General features: G+C 40.2%; 1 protein-coding gene across 2 annotated transcripts in view; it reads left to right on the top strand.

The window, feature by feature from the left end:
• Positions 1 to 20,773, top strand: part of GRM8 (glutamate metabotropic receptor 8) — a 307,347-nt gene that overhangs the window by 39,926 nt on the left and 246,648 nt on the right. For both annotated transcript variants that reach the window (XM_058023672.1, XM_058023673.1), the window contains exon 2: positions 18,314 to 18,530. In XM_058023672.1, coding sequence (XP_057879655.1) covers positions 18,314 to 18,530 — 217 coding nt within the window. The remainder of the gene's footprint in view (positions 1 to 18,313; positions 18,531 to 20,773) is intronic.

Raw genomic sequence — 20,773 nt, 5'->3', positions numbered from 1 at the left:
GTGAAAAAGCAAATTTTGGGGTTTTTAGAATGGAGGTTCAGGGGACAAGATGGTGGGATCTGGGCATGTCCAGCCTTTCTCCTTCTTCTTCCTAGCTTCCATCTTCTGCTGTGATGTTGGCACTTTTAGACTGGTTTAGAGTCGAAGCTCATTGTCTAACATAGGTGATAGGTATTGGAAAGTAACTGTAAACATTGTACACATAATTTTTAGTATAAAGACATAACACTGCCCCAGGGGCAGGCAGAGTGCCTGGACTGTCTTGCTGGGCGGACCTCAGCTGGACAGGAGAAAATATTTTATAGATAAGATACAATAAACAACCTTGAGACCAAGGAATGAAGAGCTCTGACTCCTTCTTCAAGTGCCAGGCTGGGAAAAGAGACTTTCCAACATTTCTCGGGGTCAGTCTGAACAGTGAGAAGCCCCGAGATAGAGGTTCCTGTCTCTCTTCATGAACTACAAAGAACACTTAACGCAGAGCTCAGTCCAGTCACCAGTAAGGTGGGACAACCCAGGCTCCTGCTCAAGGTCAGCTATGAGATCAGACTGCTTGCTCAGGTCTTTATCTGGTTGGGTCTTGAAAAGCCTCAAGAATGGAGAATTACTCCCTGGGCAGTGTGTTGCACTGTCTGACTGTCTGCTTATGGTGTAAAAGTTTCTCCTACTGCTAGTCTGAACTTTTATTGATTCAGCTTTTTGTCTGGTGTCTTTCACACTGCCACCTCATGACTGTGTGGAAGTCTGGCTGGATCTTCTGGTGTTGAAGGACTGGTGTTTACTTCCTCTTGAGCCAGCTCTGCTTCAAGCTGAATAATCCCAGCTCCCTCAACCTCTCCTCACAGGACTCCAGCTCCCAAGCATTTTGGCAGCCTCTTTGCTCAGCTTGGTCTGGTTTATCCATTTCTGTCTTGTACCTGGAGAACCAACACTTGGCACAGTACTCCAGTGTGCATCATCACCCACTGTGGTGAATGGAGAGTGATAATCCCTTCTGTGTCCTGCTCCTGTTACTACAGCCCAGGGTATTTCTCATCTTCTTTGCTGCCAGGGTGCTGCTGTCTCATGCTGATATCTTCAGGGGGCTTTTCTGCAGAACTTCTCCCCTTGCATCAGTTTCCAGCCTGTATTGTTGCAAGGACCATTTCCTTCCTAAATGCAGGGTTTTGCTTTTCCCCTTATTAAACTTCATAAGGATCCTTTTAGTCTGTTCCTCAAACCTGTATACGCCTTTTTATATGACAGCCCTGTCCTGCAGTGTATCCACTGTTTCCCCCAGTCTGGTGTTAAAATGCACTCCATTGTCTCAGAAACCTGCAGATCTCTGGTGAATGTATTAAGCAGGATGAGTTCCTGAACAGACACCTGTGGTAGTCAACTTTTTAACCAGCCTCCAGCTGGGAGTATGGCCCCTTAGTTGTGACCCTTCCCAGATGGCCTGACTGGATTTTTACCTATTTGCTCACCAGCAGGTTGTAAAGCTGTAACTTGGACACAAGAATACGGTGTGAGACAGAGTCAAAAGCTAAAGCCAATGTAAATGACAACTCCTGCTCTATCCTTCACTGCAGACCCCATCACTATACTCTAGAGCAATAGCAGGGTGGTCTGGCATGATTTGTTCTTAAACTCCTCTTCCTGCCCCCTCCATCCTTTTCCTGTGTATTGCCTTTTAATCTTTCTATGCTCTAAGTTCTCTCTTCAGTCATGCTGATTTTCTGATAAATTTGATGACTTCCTGACTATCCCCAAGGACTGCTCTTGCAGTTGTCGAGGCAGTCTGACAGACCTGCCAGCTTCCCTGAACTCCTTTCCTTTTCAGACCTGCCATAAGATCACACCTTACAGTTTCCTGAGTAAGTTAAAGTCTGCTGACCTGAAGTCTGGACTCTACTGTTTTACATTACATATAAATTACAGCCAAATTCTTGCAGTTAGTTGCATTCAACATTAAATATCTTTATCTTATTTGTAGTCCTAATGTTTTTTCTTTCCTCATTTTAGCTATTGGATCATGCAATATATATATTTTTTTTAATAAGGAAATAAGTTTTCTGTTCAGTGGAAGAAACTGATGTATTAGACTCCCAAATCACCTCTTGATCTTTAGTTGTTGAATTTACTCTTATCTCAGCTGCAAGGCACTATCATTAAGGAGCAGCTGTACTAACAGGTGACTCATACAAGCAGGTGCAAATTATCTCAGATATAGGAACCTTTCCCTCAAGCAGAAGTATTAGAGGAGGATGGTTTTAGAGAGCTACTGTTGCTGTAGTCAGTTGTTGGGGGGGGGGAAGCTCAGGTTTCTATTTTGTTATTTTTTGAGTTAACAGCAAAAATCAGAACTCAGGGACTCAGAAACTTTGGACTCCATAGAACATCTGTTGACTAATCAAAGGAGGTATTGCAGGCTCTACCTTCCAGCTGTTCTTTAGATTTAATATTTGAGGTCAATAAAAAGGAGAATGTATTTTTTCACATTCTGAGACAGAGTTCAGTATTTAACATGCTGCATTTTGCATTATAAACAGATAAAACAAATTAATCTCTTCTGACTATATATCAAGAATTTATTTTTACCTGGTAAGTTTAAACATGTTAATTTTTTCCTTAGATTTTGTTTCTACAGCAGGTATGAGCTGAAGAAAGATAAGATGTGGAAATTGATGTAGTGTGAGAAGAATATCAAGTGCTTCCTATTTCTCTACAATATGTAGGTGTAGATATAGAAACCTTTTTAAAAAAAGGTGTGTGAGAAGATCACATTTCCGATAATTTGTTTTATTTTGATTTTTTTTCAACTGCTGCTTTCAGGTGAAGTTCCACATCCATGAAAAGCTTCCTTGACATTAATAAACACTTAAATAGTGAAATTAGTAGTTTGAGACTTGAGCATCTTATTCTCTATAGAATATAGGAAAATAGCATTATTTTGTTTTATATCTTCAAAAACCTATAGTATGGAGAGGTTACATCATATGAGAGCCTGATTCTTAATTATGTTTCTGGAAGTTTGTACTGCAGACCTTGAATTTCCACAGTCTGTGATGAAATAGTAGCATGAGAGCAACTCAATAGTTCCCATGCAGAAAGGCTGCTTCTGCTTTTCTTACTGTGCGACCCAAATGCATCCAAACTGAAACAGAGGTCTGAAGAAGGCTTTTCTGTTTGTTTCTTTACTTTCAGGAAAAGATGTGGAAATAACACTAATAATAGCAATGATTTGTGGTTTGAAGTGAGGAGTCCTCTTGTGGGAGGGAGGAAATAAAAAATCACCATGTGGAAAAATGGTTGAATAATATGGTTGGTCTAGCTCCTGTGCAAAAATTCAAATAATCTCCTGTCTAGCCAGCTATCAGTAGTTGCAGAGCTTTTTTTGTGCCACTGTAACTTTGTCTATAAGCCCTAAAGCAATGATCCTACCTGTGCACTTCGAGACTCATTCTCACTGATCTATCCCTGACTGGAAGGACGGGTCCCAGAGGTGCTGTCTTCTTTCTGTGGCTGCAGATGTGAAGTGCTCCCTGTGTCCCACAGAGTGTATCTCTCCTGTGTGCAGCCTGCCATCCCACCGGGCTGGATTCAGGGGGAACAGAGCCAGCACCCTCCCTAATGGGAGCAGCTCAGAGGCAGGTTTCACTCTCAGGGTGCTTGGAGAAAGGCAAAGCCTTTGCCTGCACTCTGATGGGGGAGCCTTGCAGCCCCAGCCTGGCCTGCACTGGGGATGTGCCCTGTCCCAGCCTGGCACTGGGGGTGCGCCCTGCCCCAGCCTGGCCTGGCACTGGGGGTGTGCCCTGCCCCAGCCTGGCACTGGGGGTGCGCCCTGCCCCAGCCTGGCCTGCACTGGGGATGTGCCCTGTCCCAGCCCGGCACTGGGGGTGTGCCCTGCCCCAGCCTGGCACTTGGGATGCGCCCTGCCCCAGCCTGGCACTGCGGGTGCGCCCTGCCCCAGCCTGGCACTGGGGGTGTGCCCTGTCCCAGCCCGGCACTGGGGATGTGCCCTGTCCCAGCCGGGCATTGCGGGTGTGCCCTGCCCCAACCTGGCACTGGGGGTGCGCTCTGTCCCAGCCTGGCACTGGGGGTGTGCCCTGCCCCAGCCGGGCATTGCGGGTGTGCCCTGTCCCAGCCTGGCACTGGGGGTGCGCCCTGCCCCAGCCCGGCACTGCGGGTGTGCCCTGCCCCAACCTGGCACTGGGGGTGCGCCCTGCCCCAGCCTGGCCTGCACTGGGGGTGCGCCCTGCCCCAGCCCGGCACTGCGGGTGTGCCCTGCCCCAACCTGGCACTGGGGGTGCGCCCTGCCCCAGCCTGGCCTGCACTGGGGATGTGCCCTGTCCCAGCCGGGCATTGCGGGTGTGCCCTGCCCCAACCTGGCACTGGGGGTGCGCTCTGTCCCAGCCTAGCACTGGGGGTGTGCCCTGTCCCATCCTGGCACTGGGGGTGTGCCCTGCCCCAGCCGGGCTCTGCTGGGACGGGGACCCTGTGCTGCTCTCAGCCGTGGCTCTCCAGCTGCTGGCCAGCGGAGCAGAGCACGGGGCACCCCGGCCTGGCTTTCTGCGGCTGCTGCCTGTCTGAGGATCAGGTTTTGCTCTGCAGTTGGCTGCAGAACAGAGCAGGCTCTGGAGACTCCAGCCCTGAGGCTCGTGTCCACCAGGCTGTGCAGAGGCTCGCATCTGAAGGTGCCCTTTGCTCTGACACCAGGGTGGTAGAAGGAATCTGGAGCTATTGACTTCCAGCACAGGCACTGGAAACATCTCTGATTTTCTCTTGTATATTCTGCACAAAACTCTCCTCTGTGCATGCAGAAGTTCATTTGAAGCAATTCAGTTAGAGTCTGATTGTTGTGACACCTCTGTATATAAAGCTAAAACCTTTCTCTCTCAAGTGAAATTTTGTTTATTATTGGCTCAGCTGTCTCAAGTGAGTGGAAAGGATATCTACTATAAAATGTAAAAAAAGGAAAAATGCTCAGAGATAAGAAACTGATTAATGTTCAAACATATAGAAGATAATTTACTCCCCTTATATGGGGAATTCTGCCAGACAGAAATTCTCTTATTCTAATAGGGGGTGAAATTGCCATTCTTTAGAAGTCTGACACAGAAGATTTGCAGATTAATTTTGAAACTGCATAATACAACTGTATCTCTTAATTGTGATAATTTTCATAGATCTGAAGAGTTCTATTTGGACTATCGAGCCCAGATAGAAAAAGTAAGACCTCACAGAACTCTCTTGCCTAAAGGGGCACTTGGGCATCTTAGTCTGGGATCTGTAAAGATGTTCTTGGATCTGTGAAACTTCTGTTGTCTGATCTTGGCCAGTGAGTTTCTCTTATTCTGTGGCTGTATTTCCCCATGGGGGCTGTCACCTTGACAGTTACTTCATTTCCTACTTACCTGGCAAATATTTTTTTCAATGTCAAACATACCTCAAGAAGTCAAGCCAGATCCTGGCACCAGGTCAGATATAACTGGAGCTCTGCAACTCTGCACTTGTCTTCCAGCTTTGTGTAACCAATCCATGCACAACCTTGCTACCATGAGAGAGTGAGAGCATCTTTCCTATCTCAGTCTGGCCAGTGCCTCAGAGCAATCCTTAGGGAGATCTGGTTCTGGCTGGATGCATGCTAAAGGTGATGTAAGAGCCATGTTTCACTCTTTGGCTTTTGCTAAAACTCTGTCTGTATTGGTTTCTGACCTAGAGGAAAGGAACTTGATCTCCCATTAGCCCTACACAGAAGAAATGCATCTCAAGAGAAGATGCAAGTGTATAAATGTGGGCTTAGTGGCAACTAACATTTCCTAAGAAAATCTAAATAGAGTTGTCAACATTATCCTTATCTTCAGACTTCTTTTTAGAAAAGATATCTGAACCCCTCTGGTGGGTTGAAGATGACTTTGGGCTACAAAAGAAATATGGTCTTGGGCACATCTCTTGCTTGGTATTTCAGTTGGCTAACTCAGTAAATATTATATGAATCCCATTCCAAGGTAATGAACTTCTGCTATGTAGGCAACTCACATGTTGACAGAACTCCCAAATTCTGTTTCAATAAACCTCAGTCCTTTGTAGCCTTCGTGATTAAAAAGTAAGACTGCAAACCGTGAAAGAGAAGACAGACTAAACACATCAAAAACAAATGCTTCAAAGTTGTGTGGGTTGTTTGGTTGTTTTTTTCTTTTATTTTTTTTCTTCTTTGAAAGAGATGTAGATGACATTGATACTCCATGGAAAAAAAAAGTGTTGATATCTTTCAGTTGGCAATTTTAAACCAATTCTTCTAGTGCCTGGAACTGGATAGGTGACACTGATATGCAGAAATATATTTGTGAAGCAATTTCAGTCAGTAGACAGAATGGAATTTTATCAAGCTCAGCACAGGCTGGCATTCCCACACCACTTGTTGTCAGGAGCATCCACTCAGGCTTTTGATGTCTCCAATGTTTATTCAATGCACTTGACACTTTTAAATCTAGTTTAGTGTAATTTTGCTTTTGATGGGGTCTTTTAACATATGCAGCAACAGACTGAGGGAGGAAAATTTCAAAATAAAAGATGTTCACTCATCAAAAGCTGCTGTAGTATTCAGAAGTAGTACAGCGGCACTCTAGTCCCTAATACAAATCATTTGTGCACAGTATAGGAGAGGTTTCCAAAAATTGCACTGATGCGCTGCATACAGTAGCTGCAGACTGAAGCACTGTCAGGAAAGCATGGGATTGTCTTCAGAACAAAAAAAGCTGGATTTAAATAGCAATGTTTTGCATCAGCCATAGCAAAAAATCTTCAGCAGTTGATGAGTATTAAGGTTACCAATATTTGGGCAGAACAGAACCAATTGATTTCTCATTCTGCTAAAGAAATACAGAAATTCTGTAAAACACATTGTGGGCTGACATGGGTATTTCAACCGCTTTAGCACTCCCTGGCCGTGCTGAATGGCAAAGGTGAGCAGATCCCTGCAGGTGGGAGGGCAGACAGGAGAGCTGCTTCTCAGGGCACTGAAAGTGGTCATCAGCCAGCTCTGCTCTGACTACTGACATGCTGTCAGAAATGTGAGCTGTTACTGGGATTGCTGAAATGGGAAAAAATTGAGTGAGGGAGCTTTTGAACTTATTGAAAGCTCCTCAGGCCCTCTTCTTTCATCATCCTGCTGAGCTGCTGAAGTAGGATGTTGATGGTGTGGCCAGACTTACAGGATCAAGCTAACTGAGGGGGACTTTTAAGAACCTTCAAAAGGACTTATATATCACTCTGTATTTGGACTTAGAGATATTGGAGAGTCATAGCTAGGGAGGAAATCTCCATTGCACTAGCCAGGAAGGCTAAGGCTAACACACTCAAACAAGGCTGTATGGTGGTGATAACAGTAAACTGATTTGTAGTTAAATTGCAATGAATAAAAATAGGGAAAAGGAGAATTTGCAGAAATTGTGAAATGCTCATCCAATATAGGCTTTTTTCCTACATCAAATGCTGCTTTTGCTGACTTTGCTCTCTGACTGCATTGGGACTATGCCCACAAAAATATCTATTGTGGGAAAGGAAGCCTTACTCAGTAGATGTGAGTGAGGAGTGACCCTGTCCTGCTGTATTTTACAGAAGATTTTGCCTTTTCTACTGAGTATCTCTGAATATGAGCTGCCAAAGGAGAGGAGCAGAGCTCAAACCAAGTATCCTAAATCACTCTTTAGGAAACAACAAGGAGAAAATGTCAGGAATATGTAACTATATCTAGAGATGAATTCAATAAGAAATACACTAATAAAAAATATTTCCTCCATATTCCAATTATCTCCTTTAAATAGAGAATATATTGCTGTGCAGGTAAGAAACTTCTGCAAGGTTTCTGTTTCTTCAAGTGATCTTATTCCCCTTAGGCTGTGCTTTTCTTAAAGCTCATCTTGTTCAATTTGAGTTAGTAACAATATCAGCTTAGAAATAAAATTTGGGTAGCCTCATCAGTGAGGAAGTATAAACCACTAATTACACTAAAAGAAAGGAAAAAAATGGTGTAACATACAGAATATGTGTGTGTATATGTATATTATACATATATAAAGTACTTTATATAAAAATATAATAATTTCTTCTGAGTTCCTGACTTTTATGACAATCATTACTTTTTGGAAACTTTACTCATGGCTGCTGACAGGGTCAAAACGTGGTCGATAAGTTCAAACTTCAAAGGTATCTCATACCTCTGACCATGGGCACAGCCTCCTTGTGTTGTTATCTCTTCTTGTGTGTTGAGTATCATTTGTAAGGCTGTACCTATTCTATCAGAATGGCAAAATTTATGAAATACAGGTATTTGTCAAATTTGATTGTTTTGCTAATCTTAGAACTGTTAGGCTTCTTTGGTGCTAGGCTTCTTTGGCTGTGGAGCAGGCTGCAGAATCCCATGCTCATCATCAAGACCCCAAAGTCTGTCTGCAGGATATCTCAGTGGAGACTGTGGGCACTAAGTCCCTGTTTGTGCTTGGACATGCAGGTTTCAGTATGGCTTTTTGATGGGGGTAAAGGACAAGGCATGTTTTTGTACTTTGTACGATGTAATTCTGAGCCTGAATTACAAGGCTTCCTTTTTCTAGTCTAAGATTGGATGGTTATTATTTTGAACAATCCCCAGATGGTGGATAATTTAGTTACATTTGCTTTTCTGTGTTGCAAGCCTGGGATTTTCAAAGGGGACAAGTAATATTACCCCTTGACAGTCAGGTTGTACTTTGGAAGAGTTAAGACACTGACACTGTTAGGCACAAGGAAAGAGAACACTAGGTTATTCCTTCTATCTGAATCATTTTTGTCACATAATTAAAGTAATCAGTATTTTTGCTTTGTTGCCCTCCACCTCATTTTCCTTCATAAATGTTTTTGCTCTTCAACTTTTCTACTGGTAGCAACTGGACTTAGCATTTCACTGTGTTAATACAGGAAATATCGAACTTTTTGGAAATCATTTGGCACTGTCTAATGTTTTATACCTTTTAATGTTAAAAACTCAAGGTAAAGTTGTTTATCAGCCAAGTCTGATTGTTCTAAGAATGAAAGAAAGTTCATCTGAAGGCAAACAAAACAAGAATACTTTTAATTTCCCTTCTTCTAAGTCTGTAGTATATGGATTTAAGATTGTGCTTTATAATCCCATATGAATTGTGTGTGCTGCGAAAGGAATCCATAGCTATGGATTTTCTCAGTGGGGATTTTCTTAATGCATTCTGATACGTGGTATCCAAGTCTTTAGCCTGGAACAGAGAGGTTACTGGAAGGCTGGGTTTTCTGAGCCATAGCTGAAGTGCAGGCAGTGTACTGTGGAACATCTGAAGTCACCCACTAGGGCACTGCACCTATCTGTCTGGCCAGCTGAGCCCTGTTCACATCGCTTCACGTTGTCCACTACAGTGGAGAGAGCTGTCAGGAATACAAAATTTACTTTTCCTCCTCATGATATATTTTGGTTGTTTGTATCTCATGATGTTAAGGTGGCAGCATGGGTGGCAAAAGGGAGCGCTGCTGCTCAGGCAGTGGTGTAAGCTGGGGTGGCCTTGCAGCAGTAAAAGTGAATGCAAAGGTCAGAGTTGTTCCTTTGGCAGAGCTTGCCATCTTGCATCCTAGCAAGGGCACTTTCCCCTTCACTCTCCCTTCCCAACCTTCATTAAGGCTGGAAAAGACCTCTGAGGTCATTCAGTCCAACCTTTGATCACCACCCTGTCAACCAGAGCACAGCATTCAGTGCCATGTTGTTCTGTCTTGAACTCTCCAGGAATGGGGACTCCACCACCTCCCTGGGCAGTCTGTTCCAATGCTTTTCCCTTCCTTCCTGTGTCTCATACTTCCTTCCATAGTGATGGTCTCTGTAATCAGAAAAATTTCCATGAACGAGTGCATGTCCCCATGGGCAAGCCTCTGAAATTGCTTGCTGTGCTCTCTATGGTACAAATTATCAAATAAACGTAAAGGAAACCTGATTTTGGCTGAGGTATACTCTGACCTACTAGCTAAATTTGTTATTGCTGAATAATAATAAAAAGTTGGCTTTCCTAGTTCAGATGAAAAGGAATGCATATTTTCTGTATATTTTTCTCAAACTCATCAAAAGAGATTAGAGTTCCAGACACTGACATGACAAGCTCTAATGAGGAAAGTAGAGCTAGAAAAACTGAAATATCAGAGTTCACACTGTGCTCAGCAGAATCTGACACAAGTCTAATGTATTGATACACATAATTAAGTGTGGGTTTCCCTGACAAGTAGAAAGGGAATTTTAATAGTTTAAGAAGTCCCTAAAGCTATCTGACCATCCTTGGCTTTCTGTTTGATCTGATGATTGGAGAACAGAGGGTTCTGTAAAGGAAGAGCTACCAGCAATTCCCAAGCTCAAGATCCCCTCCATCCCCCCTCCTCGCGATTTGATCTCCGTATGAATATTTCTCATTTGATCTGCTGCTTCTTCAGTTTATCATTCAGTGCCTGGACCTCAGCTGGGCTTAAAATATTTAGAAAGAGCCTGCCTAAAGATGGTGGATAATTGAATGTGCAACTGCTTGGCTCAGTTGATTTTCAGAGAGGAAAACCCCAGGATTTAACATGATGTAGAAATACTGGTATTGAACTCCCACACTGAGAAAATTCCATTGTTAACATTTATCAATAGTCTCCCTTGCATAGAATATTGATGACAATTCAAGCTGTCCCCTTAGATGGATTCTCATCCTTCTGGAGTTACACAGTGTTGCACAGTGTGACAAGATGTACTTCAGCTGTAAAAATGTTCCTAATGCATAAATATTCTTTTAATGTTTTGCCCTAAAGTGCTCCCCATACTTCCTGTAGTGATGAATATATTTTTTAGATGCTGCATCTGTTGTGGGATTTGAGATTGGGATATCATATCATCATTATTTTCTGTAGTATCCCTTGTGTATAATTAAAAGTAATGACTTATAATGAGTCCCTGACCTACTTCAACCCACTGGAATGAACCTAATTGAATTCAAACACTTTTTATTAGGTACTTTTTATTATATACATTCTTCCTTTGTCACATCCTGTTCTACCAGGGCAGAATGGCAGGTCATCAACTGAAATGCTCTTGCTGTAGGATTTCTTGTTAGACTTTGTGAAAGATACTTTCTGGCAGGTGGTGATGCAATGGAGCTTTAACAGTTTTTCAGCCAATTATCTGACACTGTACAATTACATGTATTACCCAAAAAAAAATTACTAGGGTAATTCAGTTTATTCAGACTACTGTAGTTGTAACCATTTGACCACCAGGAATATCCTCAGAAATAAGTATGATAGGTAATTACTTTGTTTGTAGTGGAGAGGGAAAAAAAAAAGAGAAAATCAGTAATGAAAGAGGATTTGCATGTTTGATTTTACGCCCATGTTTCCACTGGGCTAGCAATTGCATCTGTGTCTGCAGTTTTTCACATACCAGACCAGGTTATGATGTTTGCAGAAATAATTTTCTTGGCAACAAATGGAGCTGTGTTGATCCTCATTTATGTGCTTTCATGAAAATATCAGTGCTGATCATTGAAATTATATTCTGTTCAGGAATATGTCTTCAGAAGGTAACTGGCAGCAGAAGTAAACTCTGTGAAAGACAAATAGAAAGAAAAAAGCACAATAATCTACCTGTTCCAGCTCAGAAGCATTTAGGTATGATAGATCCCTTTTCTTTCTGTATTTGGGGCAAAAAATAGCAATGTTGCATTTTATCACAAAACCCCATATCTTTGCACACAAGCCTGTACAAATATATGTGTAACTTCCAAAACATTTGAAGTGGTGTATCCATTGCCTCTTCATCATTAGGTATATGAATTGCAAGCGCCCTTGACAGGAGCAGCTATGATGTTTACTGCAAATAGAATGACTTGGAATAATTCAAATGGGTTTAAAAAAGTCCTGCCTACCAAGTGAAATCAGCTAATGACAGCTTTCTGATTATATTTTTCTTCTTTCTGTTTCCAAAGCTTTTCAAATTCTACTAAACCTTTATGAAAGAAATGCATTTTAAATCCTATTCATCTGGGTGAAAAACATAATTGTGTTTTCTTGCTTTTGCTCAAGTTAGTATCAACATAATTTTTTGGGGGGTGAGATATAAATCAGTGGTAATTTCTCAACAACATGCATTGCTTGACACATGATAAATATTGTCATTGAGGGTCCTTAACATCCAAGGAAAATGTATTCATCTAAATAAATATAGATTAGAATTGCCCAAGTTTATAAATATAAATGAATACATGAATTTGTCTACTGGGAAAATATATTGTTGTAGATCACTCCTCTTTACAGTAAAATCCATGGAATGAGGCTGATTCAAAAAAACTTCATATGTTGGAACTTTTCCATAACATCAGCTCTAGCACAGATGATTTGTAGCTGGTGGAGTTGTCAAGGTGTCAGCCTGCTGTGGGCATTGAAGGGGCCATCTCACTTCTCCAAAGGCTTTACTGAGTCTTAATGCGTTGGGTCTCACAGGGTGATTTAATATTGGTTAATTCTGAAATGAATGAAACGAGGTATCTAGGGTGGCAAGGGTGACCTCTCCAGTGTTTGTCACAGAGGGAGGTGTGGGGGGATAGAATGTAAGAGAATAGTGCAGAAGGCAGTCTCACCCTTGAGGAGTTGCAGCTGTACCAATCACCAAAGATTAGGAACAGGCCTGCCCTTAACAGGCCACAGCTGTGTCCAATAAGGAGACGAGTGCTACAAAAGAGTGGGTTAGCTGGGTGAGGAGAGAGATGGGGTTTGTTGGTTGTGCTGTGGAGAAGTCAGTGCTGTGAGGAGATGGCTATGAGAAATCACTAAGCAGGTATGGGAACTTTGGCAATTAGAAGACAACAGGAAAGGATGAATCCATCGTGGCAGGAAGTTGAACTTGAGGTGTCTTGATAATGCTGTCTAGCCAAAGTGAGTGAGATACATGGGAGATGTGGAGCTGTTTACACTATTGTTCTGCAGAGTGTGTAGAACAGTTGAATTAATCTCCCAGGCTCCCTTTATGTTAGAGAAATGTTCCAGGGTGCATTTCACCTTTTCCTATAGTTAATAATAATAAAAGATGTTTTCAGTATTGTTTGGTATACAGTAGGATATTATTAAGCTTTATCAAACTCTTTTGAATCTTGAATGGCCTTCCTGAATGGCTTTGGCATTACTGTGTTGCAGGCTGATGTTTTTCAGCAGCAAAAGCAAACTAAGATGGTGCTTTGGCTGATGGCAATTTAAAAATGTCACTAATAGCCTAAGCTTTGTGACCTTGGCTCTCCTCCTGCAACTGTTCAATATCTAGGCCCTGAGGATTCATTTCACTGCTGTGAATTTTTTGGACTCAAAAAGAACTCTTTCTTGCTGTACAGAAGAGGGAATAAAAATTTGGAAGAGACAGGGCCATTAATGATTAATGATAGACATTTAAAATTCAAAAAATCATCAAGTTGAAAACATGTTTCCACAGTCAAATTTTATTCTGAGTACTTTAACTCCTTTCCTAGCTGTATTAGTTGGTGGTAACATGCCAGCTGATACTGAGTAGTCATTAACTTAGAGTTTATTGGCTTCACTTTTTTTAGTTGCACTTACTACTATTTTTAATGTGCTATTGCTAATATTCCAAAAAAAAAAAAAAAAGGGCTCAGTGATGAGAGAATGGAAAAGAAAAATAAAATGCTAGTTGATCTGTTAAAGTTAGGAATGATAGGACTGAGTGGGTAGTGAAACTGAAGATGTGAGTGATTTAAGCTCATTACTCTTGGTGACTGTACAACATAGCTACTGCTCTGAGTGAAACTGATAATGTCTAATTTTTAAAATGGATAGTGATTCCTTTCTCAAGTCTTTTTCATTATGAGCTTTGCTCATTTCACTGTCTGCTATTTTGTTCCCAAATCATGCTTTCAGCTGGAAGACTGCGTAAAGGAAGATGGCATATGAAATGGCCAGCTGATGCTTTATGTTGTCAAATGTAGCATGCAAATGGATTTGAAAGCTCAGTAAAAGGGTTGTAGTGAACTTTTGCCTTAAACTTGGAGAGCATGTAATTCAAGAGAAAGCATGTTAAATCTGCCCGCTTTGGTGAAGACAGTCTTCTGGTAGGGCACAACTAGGTCATGTTGTTTCTTCTGTCATCTTCAGTGCACCTCTTCTGTGTTGTGGGGTTTGGACCCCAACACTGGAACCCCTACACCTCCATCCATAGGGATGTTCCTCTAGGAATAGTTCTGGATTCAGGAGTGTAGTGGGTGGTTTTTGTTTTCAGTGTATGAGGAGCTGAAAGTAGTTTACCGCTTGGCTGAAATAAATGTAAAGTTCTCTTAGCTGCCTTTGGCACCCCTGAAGGTGTCCACACTTCCTCCATGAGGGAGCACAAGTCTGATTTGTAGTAATGCTTGGTGCTGGTCTTGTGCTGATGTCATCCTTCCTTTAGGAGCTGCCACAGTCATGCTTGTGGATGGTCACTTCTGAAAGTACCTGCTTCATCTGCTCTAATCCTCTGGGATGGGGAAACCTTTAGAGAAATCAGCTAGGAGATGTAGATATACAGATAGGTCGCTGAAAAGCAGACTCTTCTGGACTGCTGATTTTGGCTTGAATGAACCTTCAAGGATTAGATGTTCTGCTTAGTTATAAAAAATTTTTTTTGGAGTGTATGTGTTTGGGTTTAGTTTTGTTTGTTTTTCTCCACATTGTTTTATTTTTAAGCATGCTGAATAGTTTTCTGATGCCAATGACTGAAAAATAGATTGAAATGAAGCCACCACTGACTTGGATTGAAGAACAGAGAGATCATAAGTAGTTTCAGCAGGTATTGGGGTTAAGACCAGTATGAAACTAAAACTAGATATTGTTTTAAACCATGACATTAGGGTCTTTTTTGTTTTCAACCTTAAGTTTAATAGCTTAAGGTTTAAAAATAATAAAAATAGGGCTTCTATGAATTAACTTATAAAATAGTTTCAAAGATTTCAAGTCTGTTACCCACTAGAAGCTGAGCTTATCAGCAGCTTATAGGTTAATGTGAGACAGTGGCCAAACCATAGGGCAGGAAAGAATAGAAAAATTATATCAATGAACAGTCAAACAGGAATGCTTTCAGCAACTGTCAGTGAATGTGACAGATGTTGTGCAAGAACCAATTCAAATGTGGTTATATAATCAATTTTTTTCCCCAAAAGAGAAGGAAATATACCATTAATGCTAATATATGCCACTTAAATACAGTGCAGATGTTGCAGGTATTGTACTTAATTTTGAAAAATTAGATAAAGTTTTATTTCTTATTCTAGATTTCTCATTCTTTAAAGGTTTCTTTCAAAATGCAAATTTATGTCTCAAGAGACCAGTGGAACTTAAACTAGGAGTTCAGTCTGTGTTTAGGGAGTTTAAAAAACACACATTACTGAATTGATAGAGCATAACAGTTCCCTTGCTTAGGCAGCACTATGCTCCATCTTGTAAAATGTACTTGGGGAAATGTAAAATGCTTTATTAAACCTACAGTCCATAACTAGAGTTGTTATATTTTAATGTATATATTTTTCATTCATGGATTATTGAACCACTAAATCCAAAGAATTTGACCTCATGCCAAAAAATGTCTTTGCTAAGTCTTTTTACTTCCTGTGTAACTGGAACATAAACCAAATCCTCAAATTTTAGAGCTATTTTTCAGAGCTCCCCTATATAAAATTGCACATTTAAAAGCAGGCAAGAAACGAAGTTACTATTTACTTTTGCATAAACTGCTTCCAGAAAAAGAAGTCCATGAAGCATTTCTGGGTGGGAGTTATACAATTCTGGGGAGAAAATTCTTGACAGGGGTGTTGTTTATAACCATGAGGGACATATACAAAAAGAAATGAGGAAAATAATTATATATTTAATTGCAAGAACTGCTTTTTTTCCTCCAAACTTAAGGTTGGCTTGCTATTTAGAGAGTGTCTTTCTCCCTGCTTTCATGTGGCATATTGTTCTTTGCTGATAGTGAAAAGCTGGCAGATGTTATAAAACAGTGGTGAGTTAAGCTTACCAGTGTGCCCAGTGATTTCAGAGTACTGTGTTTGTGCTGTATTTGCTTTCCATTTTCATTGTTATCAGAAATAACTCTAGGGAAGAAGTTGAGCTGCAAAGAGCTGAAAAATAGGAAAGGAGCAGCTCTTCTCTGCATTTTCCAGGGCTCCAAAAAAGTGATATTTGTAGTACATAAAATATCTCTATTGATCTGAAACATCTCATTGCTGTGGTTGAACCAACAATTCTCCCACAAACACACATCTAGGGTTTGTTCTTCATCTCATGCCTGAAGAAAAATTAACTGAGAGAGTAAAGGAATCTAAGTCTAGGCTTCAGGATTTTCACTGCCAAAGTATCAGTCTAAATACTTCTTAGTGGTGTTGGTTGTGTTGGCATTATTGATGAAATAACCTTCAGCAAAGGAAAAATGGCATAATATTTGAGAAATGTAACACCAAGGAGCAAAATGAGTAAAATCACAAAGGTTGTCTTTATTGTTTTTACATCTTGTTTTACATTATTTTAGAGAGTAATAGAACAAGTTTAGAAAGGTAATGATATGTGCTGGAAATATGCATAATTGTCTTATTATAGGCCAAAAATATTTCTTTGTGAAGAGATAAAAATGTTTGAAACACTTTCTGAAAGAAAGGGTGTTTATTCAAGGCAAATTTTGTAAGAACAATTTATCCTTTAGTTTTGCTTGGTATATTTTTTTCTTTTTGGTAATATTGATTTTCATGAAATACAAGCTTTAACTTTTTCTGTGATCCTCCCTCTCTTTTTCTTTTCTCTTCAGTTGTTATTATAACAACATTTCAGATTTTGTTCTGAGTTTCCAGAAATTCCATGTGTAGAAAATTTGTTAAAGAAGGATACAGCCAAGATACATAAGAGTTTATTTTGTTAGTTTCTGACTGAGAAATGATTGTGCCAAGCCTTAGGCAATTAACTGTTTATTCAGGCTGTGCAAATATATCTGCACTGTCATGCAGGTTTGGTTAATGACCAGACTCTGAATTCCTTACATTTGCCCCAGATAAGACTTTTAGTTTGTACTGATGAGGAAGTTGCTGTACTGCAACCTTCTACTCTGACATCCAATGTGGCAGAGTATTTACCAGAACACCTCTTGCCTTGTGCTGCTCAGTTTAGCTCTCAACAAAATTAACTTAGGAACTCCATTCAGATTGCTTTCTTGAGGACTGTTTTATGTTTTGTGACATGACTTAAACACCTCTTATTAATATAGATCACAATGCTATGAAATATTTGGAGTATCTTTTATTTCACGCTAATGACTGTTTGTTTAATCAGTTTCACCATTTATAATAAGAAAGTAATTCTCCTTTTAAGTGAGCATATATGTTAATTAAATTTTCTTGCAACAAAATTATTCTTCAAAATAAGTGAGTATTGCTTACAATGTCTTTTCTGGACACTGCTGAACCATCTGTATAAGACAAGAATTAACAGAAAACCACTCTTTTTTTTTTTTCCCTAAGAGAATAGTAATGTATTTTAAAATGTGTTCCAGTTATTTAGGTTTCTTTCTACTAAGTATGTTGAGATGTTTTCTACAAAATTTACCATCCTTGTAAGCTTTCTCCTTCTGTATATGGATATCATATGTATCTGAATATATATGTATATATATTTCTGTGTATGTATACAAGTATATATATATCGTATACAATTTTTAGGTGTGTTTTTTTATCAGATAGCTTTTGCTGTTTAATATATAGCCTTCATATTCTTAAGTCACACACAATGAACTATTAATACTGGAAAAGGAAAATCTGTGGCAGAGGAAGCTTGAAAAACAGTTATAAAATGAGAACACAAATTTTCTTGTACATAAAGAAATGGAAATCATCCACATTTTACTTGTCAAATTTCAAGAATTGCAGTCATCATAACTGACCTTTTCATTTTCTGTAGTAGTGCTACGAGTTCTTTGTTTTTCCTCCCCCCTTATTTTTTTACTTCACTTGTTTCTATTGGGGCTACGATAAAAAAAGTTGTGTTTATATGTCAAGAGTCATGACATCTGGAGTACAGCTGAATGCATTATTTCTTGGTGAGAGCGTTACACAATAAAGCTTGACTGACATTACACAAAATCCGAGACGCTTTCTGATCAGCTGATTTAATTAAAGCAAGACGTTTGGTTCTGCACAATGCCTGTGTATAATCTATTACAAGCCTTTCAAAGGTACAAGGATGTAGTGTAAAACGTTGTTAGATTGGCTTGCATGACTTGTCATTCTGTTTGCAGATACCTCAAATCAGCTATGCATCCACAGCTCCCGAGCTGAGCGATAACACCAGGTACGACTTCTTCTCCCGCGTGGTGCCCCCAGACTCGTACCAAGCCCAGGCCATGGTGGACATCGTGACAGCCCTGGGGTGGAACTACGTCTCCACGCTGGCTTCCGAAGGCAACTACGGCGAGAGCGGCGTGGAGGCGTTCACGCAGATCTCCAGAGAGATTGGTGAGTGTGTGCTTGCCAGGTTTGGTATTTATAGCTGCTGGGTTCGGGTCGGGTGTCTGCAGCGTGATCAGAACACCCGTGGGTGGCTTACCTGGACTCAAGTGGGTGATTTTGCTTCTTGAGTTTCTGCCAACATGGCAAGTCTGGCAGCAGTTTAAGAAGAGAGGCAAAAAATAAATAGCTCTTCAACCTTTTTGGGAAAGGAAAGCTCCTTGATGACTTAGGGACAAAAAGCAACCAGGTGCTGTACTGCAGCCAGATTTGAGGAAATGTAATTTTTGATTCAGCTTAGGAAAATTATGGTCCAGTGAGAGCTTTTTCCGTGTTCCAGCACAGATAAACCCAGAGGTTTTAATTTTGATGAATTTTAAAAACAATAAACCCCCTCCATTCTGAAGTACAAGACATAACCTTGCCATTTTTCCTTTATAATAAAATGTGCTGTACAAATACAGGCGCTATGAGAAGTATATTTAAGTCCGTTTGATCCTTTCAAAATTTTTTCACACTTTTGTAGGTTTTTTTGGCCTGAAAAAAATTAGTTTCTCAGGAACAGTGAGTTTTGGACACCAAGGAATAAGATGATGAGTAGCAGGTGGTTGGAAAGAGGGTGGAATTGGTCTTTCACCAAGTACAGGGTTAAATAACAAACAATTTTCCTGTCCTTCCTCAGAAAGCCTGGGTTAATCAACTAGATTTGGCTTATAGGGCGTGTACATATGCCCTATAAAAGCTGATTCTTTTGAATCAGCTTGGGTGAGAAAACATGATACTTCCCACTTTCACTATCTGCATGTGAATACAGAGAGCATCTCTATCTATAGGAAGGCACACGTGTGTTTCAGGTCCTTATGCTTGAACCATAAAGGTAAGTGATAACTTGCAAGAATCTGCTTGTAGGATGGAACTACAGCCATTTTTGCCATTAGGGAACCAGTGTATGCAATATGCTTACTTGTTTGACTGATAAATGTTCTTTTTCCAGCTTCTGATCATTGCTGTCAGCTCCTGGGTGTGTTCATGGGAGAACCAAAGCTGTCTACTGTATGTTGCTGTGTTCTGGGGTTAGCAAAGGCATGGATAATTCTTTCACAGTTCATACCCAAAAGAAATGGTTCATCTATAGCAAATGGATAGGCTTCTCCAGACACCCACTGAATTCATTGGCTGAAAAACTATTTTTTCTTGAAACCATCTGCAACACAGCTAGTTCGAAGTTCTAAAAGTAAACAGATAAAATACAGGACTTTTTACTGTGTCCCATTTCCAGGAGTATGAGAGAACTTCAGATGAATGCAAGCAAAAACTTTAATTTCCTTATAATCACAATTGCTTAAGTTTGGGTCAGCTGGATCTCCACTGATCCTGGAATAAAAAAAGACCATTGTTATTTGATAAATAATTAACATGAATAAGATAGATAAATATTAACAGGATTGTGAATCCAAAGCTGTTAAAATCACCAATAGGTGTATAAACATAAGATCTCTGTAACACAAAAAAGCATAATAAGTTATGATTAGTGGTTTAATTTTTATTTTAATTTCCCTTGTGATATATGTTTTCTATTAGAACACTTGATTTTTGGCAACCTCTGTGCCCCCAGCAACTTACCAGCTGTTGTGGGTATCAGGGACTGCAATGGTTCTAAAGAAAGAAAGCAGAGGGAGGCAGGACAGACAAGCAATTTTTATTTCCTAGAAAAATGCTCAGGTAAACAATCAGGTAAATTGTATGTAACCACAGGGACATGATGGATAACCAATGCAGAATTGTCAAGAACAAATAGTATCAAATCCATCTAATAATTTTCTTTGACAGGATAACAGCTTATAGCTGGAGAAAAAGCAATTGATGTGTCACATCTCTCAAATTTTGTAGTGTTATCTCAATTGTCACATATAATATTCTCCTGAACAAATTTGGCAATTGTGATCTAGGTGTAAATAGGCTGGATGCAGACCTATTTAGAAAAGTTTTCTCAGAGAGCCATTAGCAAGGATTTCTGTTTAAATGAAAGAATGTGTTGTGTGTTACTTGGCAGTTGTTTAAGCTGGATCAGGTACTAGCCAATATTTTCTTGTTTAGCCCAGATGGTCTTGGAATGAAGGTTACTGTAAAATCTGGAGGTTACTTTAAGGTCAGAAGGACTAGGACTAGGACTAGGAGAGTATCTAGAGGAAAACCTTAGAGTCCAAATCTGAAAACACAACCTGGAAAAGGACAAATTTAAGACACCAACA

Source organism: Melospiza georgiana, chromosome 4 (genome assembly GCF_028018845.1).
Source record: "Melospiza georgiana isolate bMelGeo1 chromosome 4, bMelGeo1.pri, whole genome shotgun sequence".
Classification (NCBI taxonomy): Eukaryota; Metazoa; Chordata; class Aves; order Passeriformes; family Passerellidae; genus Melospiza; species Melospiza georgiana.
Note: the sequence above shows the minus strand (reverse complement) of the source record. Positions and strands in the feature narration are given on the sequence as shown.